General features: G+C 39.3%; 1 protein-coding gene across 3 annotated transcripts in view; it reads right to left on the minus strand.

The window, feature by feature from the left end:
* The window catches only part of ticrr (TopBP1-interacting, checkpoint, and replication regulator), a 16,381-nt gene extending 12,006 nt beyond the window's left edge, over nucleotides 1–4,375 (minus strand). For 2 of the 3 annotated variants that reach the window (XM_028585983.1, XM_028585981.1), the window contains exons 1-6: nucleotides 3,248–4,375; nucleotides 2,489–2,726; nucleotides 1,962–2,197; nucleotides 1,006–1,240; nucleotides 451–589; nucleotides 168–295 (exon numbers count right to left, since the gene is read on the minus strand). In XM_028585983.1, the coding sequence (XP_028441784.1) occupies nucleotides 168–295; nucleotides 451–589; nucleotides 1,006–1,240; nucleotides 1,962–2,197; nucleotides 2,489–2,726; nucleotides 3,248–3,922 (1,651 nt within the window). In that variant the 5' untranslated portion in view covers nucleotides 3,923–4,375. The remainder of the gene's footprint in view (nucleotides 1–167; nucleotides 296–450; nucleotides 590–1,005; nucleotides 1,241–1,961; nucleotides 2,198–2,488; nucleotides 2,727–3,247) is intronic. The other variant, XM_028585982.1, reaches the window with a different exon arrangement.
* Between the last annotated feature and the right edge of the window lie 2,433 nt (nucleotides 4,376–6,808).

Here is a 6,808-nt window from a genome sequence, read left to right on the forward strand (position 1 = left end):
ACTGAACATTTTTCTTCCATTTCCTCACAAATTGAAACTTAACTTATGTTTAAAAGGACAATTGGTTATTCCCAATATCTTAAATGTAACTTCTATACTTTTACAAATTTCCCAACCTTCATAGAAACCCTGGAATATGCATAACAATTAAGATGAGGCTTTCTCACGTTTCTTGCCTCTCTTGGAATCTGTACCCCGGGATGTTTGATACAATTCAGCTAGACCACTGATCAGCTCCTGCTGTAGGACAGACAACTCCTCCTCTTCTCTCTGCTCTGGGACTGCATGCAGCAACCTGTTCAAAGGTAAAACATCAGGACCATCGGTCACTTTCTTTGCCAAAATTATTTTGTTTTAGGTTGCCATTGTTTATTTTTGTGTTTAAATTTTTATATAATTCTTGCTTCAAAAGCACTGTATACAAATTCTACCTTCAAATTTCAATCTTACCTCATTGACTCCATTAAATGGGAACTCACTCCTGACTGGTCCGACTGAGGGAACCAACTCTCCAACATGCCTGCTGTAAGCTGGCAATGGCTGACTTCCCGCTGAGCCCACTCAGGAACATGTTGATCTTTTCGTTGGTCTGAGGAAAAAAAAAAAAAAAAACAGCAATAAACAGCTAGAAATAATACAACCTAACATGCACTGAAAATAAAACTATACTGCCACCCTCTAACAGATTTTAAAGTTTTGCTGTCTCTAATATTTTCCATTTGAATAACACATATACATAGATTAGGAACGTAAAAATGTAAGTAAGGCATCTACCATTACATGTTAAAAAAAGGAAAATTAGAACATTATACCATCTTGTTCAAGTATATTAACTGTAACAAGTGAACTGTGTACTTTTAACAGCTAAAAGTCAACACCAACTTTTTGGCAACATACTTTTATTTTTGGTGTCTTGTGTGTTTATTGATAAATTCAGGCAGAAATGTTTCCCAAGATACACACATTTAATGTTTTGAACCCTGGATATTACTATTCTATCCTCACCTTTAACAGTGTCACCATCATCCTCCATGATGTCATACACTACTCCCAGAACACTGCTCACAACATCTGGCAATTCTGCTGAGGTTTCTTTTGTGGCAGGGGCAATTATTTCAGGAGTTAGGAACTGATCATGCTGAGTGACTCCAGACTGGAGAATAGTGAGCAGAGCTGTAGTGTGTGACAAGGGGGAGAGGACAGCCGAGCACACTAGGCCGTTGTCATTCACCTCAGAAATCTGGGAGAACAAGCATAAAAAAGGGAAAAAGAAGGAGAAGTGAATCAGTAAATGCACAGTGAAAAGAGGGAGATTTCAATTTCAGTATATAATGATGGCTAGTTTATGTTCCAACTGACTCTCTATTCGACTGAGCAATTGGCATGTGACTTATACTGTACAACCCTCAGATCTCTACACTGTTAAAGTGTTAACAGGAAAAATCTACAACTAGACACACAATAAATATTATTAAATCATAAATCTAAAAATCAAAGACATCCAGTTCATTAAGAGTTATGGTGGCATTAAGCATTAAAATCCATTTTTTTGGTTTACCATCTGTCCTTCAACTTGACTTGTCTGCTTACCATGTTTGATAAAAGAGTGCTGTGTGTTGTTTCAATTGAGAGAATGTTCAACTGGAAATTTATCTCTTTGCATTTTCTGCAATGTATTTCTCACTCAAGTTTGCTCCTATACTCTCAGGGACTGACATAAAAACCTGATTGCTGTTGATAATGGTTATTCTGTTAAATTAATGCAAAAATAGAGAGTGCCATCATGAGACAAAAAAATATAAAATTTACCCCAAAGGAAAATACAGGACTATTGATTTACAAAGCAGATATGTGTGATGTAGCAGTAGCCCTTAACTGGGTCAGTTGTACTGTGTAACTGAAATGCAATTTGCACATGAGCGCCTTGTGAAAAACAGCACTGTTGTGTTTGGATGTCTCACCATGTGCAGAGCGTGAGCGGACAGCTCCATCAGGAGATGCTGGAAGGCGGCAGCAGCTCCCTGGTTACTACTGTTGGAACACTGTAGCACCCATGACTCTGTGGAGGTCTGTGTTAGTGAAGAGTCATCCCAGTCCTGCAGCACTCCCTTCAGACACACTTCCACCGACTCTGGGAGAAGCCTCTGTCTCAGAGACACTGGCTCAACCTTGATGCTACAGCTTTGTGTCATGTCACCTGGGTGGGTGAAGAACAATACAACACACATGAATAATGGCAGTTCATTTTCAACGTCATGTTTAATGTGCTTAATTTCCCTTGTCTGACACTTATGCATCTCATATCATTTCTGCGGTTGTGTTTGGTTCTTGTTCAGATACCTACCCATCTAACGAATATCCAGATCCAGGCCTATTTTGTATCTGTATTTAAACTACAGATCACATGAATAGTTTCAACTGCTGCACTATTTCAACCATGTTTGAGTCATAGCAGATGATGATAAGAGTTTACTTCCAAGTTACCAACCTTGCTTCCACCGCAGAACACCACTAATGACAGGAAAAGCCAGGTTGTGGAGCCTTTCAGAAGACAGCAGGTATCCAATGCTGGACTTGAATGCAAAACTCTCTCTCCTATAGCCTGAGTCTGGCTTTTGAGTGAAGCAGAGATTCAGCAGTGCAACCACAGGAATCACTCTGCCACCCAGCTGAGCTAGAACCTCTGACAGCTTGTCAAAGCTGAGGTGATCCTCACACCTCATGACCTGCAAGAAGACAAAACATAAAAGTTGCTTAAATGAAATTTGTTTTAACAGCCACTTTGGTAGGCAGCAACTGTTTTTTTTTTTTGTTGTTGTTTTATGTTTTTCTTGTTGTAGTAGTTTTGTTTTGTGTTTGTTTTAACATTGTTGCTTGCTAGTTTTTTAGTTCTTTGGAATTGATGGGTTGCCTGTATAAGATAAAACTATTGCTGTTCTGTCTGGTTTTCTTTTGTATTTGTAAAAAAAAAAAAAAAAGAAATGATAATAATGCCCAATACGTCGTTTAAAAACTCTATGAACTTCTACGATTGCATTAGCTACCTAAAAAAAGTGAGTGCCACTTACCTGCTTAACTGCCATTTACAATATTAATGATTTTGTTCTGATTTTACCACTTAGTTACACAGGAAACCAACAATATTTACATCCATATGATTTGTTATGAACTTACCGGCTCATAGCTATTGTGATTTTGTCAAAACTGTACAGTTGTTTTTGTACTCCGTATTCTGTGCTGTACTCACCTGGACATGTGATCTACTGTCAATCCAGTGCAGGACAACTTGTCGCTGAGCCAGCATGTCGTGAAGGCCCCTGGGTATGATGTGTTCCGTCACATCTGTAGGCAGATCACGGTTTCCCAAGGAAAGATAGTCCACAAGTTGTGATCTGGAACGTGGACACTCCGAGACAATAAACACCACATTCTTCCCGTTGTTTGACATATCATCCTCCTGTGAAACACTGGGCTTTCCAGCTCGGGTCGACCTCCGCGGCCTCAAGGACTGTTTAGTGGGAGAGGTGATGTCTGGTCTGTCCCATTGGAAGTCCAGCAGGGTTTCTTTAAGTGCATTTTGAACGGAGACAGAATGATTGGATAGCTGCTTCTGCTGAGAAGGGCACGGTTTATCCTTCAGGTCAAACTTGGCTTCAAACTCTATTTCAAAGTCCTCAAAAGTTTTGTGGCGAAGCTCCTTGAAGTCTGACCCCCTTGATAAGAAGTTTGCATTGCGGCCAGTCTTGGATTGAAAGAATTTATAACCCCAGCGCAATTTGTCAAATCCATATTTGTAGCCGAAATGCAGCAGGGTTTGTAATATTCCTCGTTTCACGTGATGATTTCTGGTATCCAGTTGATCTCCTGAATCGTGATCACCATAATCCACATCGATAACAAAAACCAAGTTGTGTAAAGCCATAACGTCAACTGCAGTGTCCCCAAAGACAGCGAGTGGCTACAGAACTCTTAACTCAACGAAAAGCCATGAAAACTGGAGGTCTACGTTGCTCAAATGTATTCAGGTCCGTTGTCATTTCATAGTGTGTAGGCACAAGGACGCCATTTACTGCTGCCAACTAAGGACAATTCATGTTTCTAGCTAACGTCAGCTAACGTTAGCGTAACTACCAAGACTTAAATTAACGTAATTACAAATTAGGTTCGCCTAGGTTTAGCAAGCGCTTGTCGTTGTAACTTCGAAATAACTTGCAACCGAGGTAGAAAAGAAACACGTTCGAGCTTATTAACGTTAGGTATCAAAACTGCTTAAAATTTCCATATAACGTTATTCCCGTACCTAAACTCGTCCATATTCGCCATTTTCTCTTAGCCGTCTGTCCCGTCCTTAACCGTTCGCGCTCGTTGAACAGGAGCCTACTCCTTCGCTGTGATTGGTTACATCCTGTAATAACAACAACCTAATTGGTCCGAAAGAAGGCGTAAGCTATCCGGCGATTCGCCACAAGTCTCATGTTAATTTTATATTGGGCAAATGCACCGTCAATCAAACCTGCACATATTGTACTACATAAACAGGAGGCACCACTTGCATTTAACTTTTAAAAGCTCCTTTTTCGTAAAGTATTATTATTATTATATATTAAGTTAACTGCACTGCATAGCTAACGCTAGTTACCCTACAGTCTACAGCATTGTGTGATGCTGCTGTTCCTAGAGACACACCAAGAACCACTTCCTTTCTTCCTCTACAATTTATGCAGAAGTAGGCTACATTTATGGATGAAATATTAATAAAGGTGCAAGTATAAATATGCAATGTCCACACTTGGCTTTCTGCTCTGTTTGTTTATAGGAAAGAGACCAAATAAAAACTGGGCAAAGGACTCAGACTCAGACTTTTTTTTTATCATGTTGGTCCATAGATGACTATTCACTTGCTCTGGTGTGCCAAGTAAAGCATTGGAATGAGAGCTTGGTATTCTCAACCATTCTGTCTCTCACTGCCTAAAATGGAAAAACTCTCATTCAGAGCAACATTTCGCTTTGATCCGGAGGTCTGGGTCTTCTCACTGGTCAATGTTCCCTCAAGCTTTTAGCAAAACTAGAAAACTGACATATAATGATGTCCTCATTGACATATATAAAAGGATGTCCTCAGTGTGTCATTGGTATATCAATTAATGACTACACAAATGTTAGTGTAAATAAGACTGTGAATGACATTTTGATAACTCACCATAGGCTAGTACATACACCTTTGATATTATTACTTGATATATGGTGAGATTTGTCAGCATTGGTATACAATGCATAATAATAAACCATAATAAAACAGCTATGACCAAAATCCTTGAAACAGGCAATATCATCTTTAATTACATGGACCCAGCTTTTCTGTTTTTCAGGGAATTTGTGGACGGGGTAAGTATAGCATCTTCATGCTACTCCCCAGGGCTTGAGGGCAAACCAGAAAAAGAAAGATTTAAGGAAATAGAATACTGCGAGAGAAGGTATGTGGGTCACCTTCTGTTTCGCAACCGTGTTTACCACTTTTCTACAGCACCAGGGGGGGATGAAGAGCTTAGAAAAGCTTTGAAAAAGAGAAAGAGAGCGAGAGAGAGAAAGAGAGAGAGAGAGAGAGAGAGAGAGAGAGAGAGAGATGAAAGAACCATGCTGAATGTTCTAGACTGTTTTCTGTGTCCCACCAGACACCCCCTAAATCATGAAGGATGTAGGTCAGGGATGCTTTTAGGAAATTGCTGGTGCTTAGACTAAATACACACTTACACATATAGATGCACATATATTGTGTGCATAAAAGTGCACACACACACACACACACACACACACACACACAACACACACACACACACACACACACACACACACACACACACACTCCTAACACTGTCGGTTACCTCCGGCTCTCTCAATATCCCTATAATGATTAATCTTTGTCAGGGGTCAAAGTTCATGTGTAGCCTAACTGTAGTAAGATATGATCAACGTAAATACTGCCTGGGGAGTAAAACAAAAACAAGGGCAGTAAATAAAAAGAAGAAAAATTTGGACCACAAGTTTGTTGGACATTTTATGGTTTCACTTATATGGTTTGTATGTTTTCACAGGTTTATGGTACAGTAACTACTGTGGTCCAGAGTGAAATCAACAACTATTGGATGGATTGGTATGGAATGTAGTTCCCCTCTTGCTCTATAGTGGAAGAATCCTGATGACCTTGGTAAAGTCCAATACTTTAACAGATATTTCTATAACTATGTATTCAGTGGGTAAATTACACTCGTTATTGTAACACTGGCAATCGCCATCTTGAGTTGGCGACAGAGGCCAACAAAGTACTGCTTAGACTGATTAAATGTAAGCAAATTCTGACAATGTAATGCTGCACCTAACAAGTCTGATGTGTCCTAAAATAGCCACTGTACAGATGATAACCCCAGGCCTGTTTATTTTAAATTACCTTATGTTTTTTTTATTTACTTTGTGCTTTTGTCCTTTTTTTATTGTTTTATTCTGTGTGCTGTTGCTTACTTTTATTATTTTTATCATTTGTTTCTTTGCTTTTACCTGTAATCTGTAAAGTGCATTGAGTCACCTTTAGGTATAAATTTGCCTTGCCTTGCCTAATATTAAGCAAAGTTGTGTCTTAATTTTTCATCCATCATTTTGTTTGCCTTCCGACTTTAAGGGTTCGAAATATTCAGCAGGTCATTCTGGAGTTCATTGCATACCTTAATTGACACCAACCAGGCAAGTAGTCATCATACACCCACTGCTATAAATGTCAATAGATTCATGAAAATGCAATTAGGGCGAGCATGTG

The sequence above is a fragment of the Perca flavescens genome, chromosome 8 (genome assembly GCF_004354835.1).
Source record: "Perca flavescens isolate YP-PL-M2 chromosome 8, PFLA_1.0, whole genome shotgun sequence".
NCBI lineage: Eukaryota > Metazoa > Chordata > Actinopteri > Perciformes > Percidae > Perca > Perca flavescens.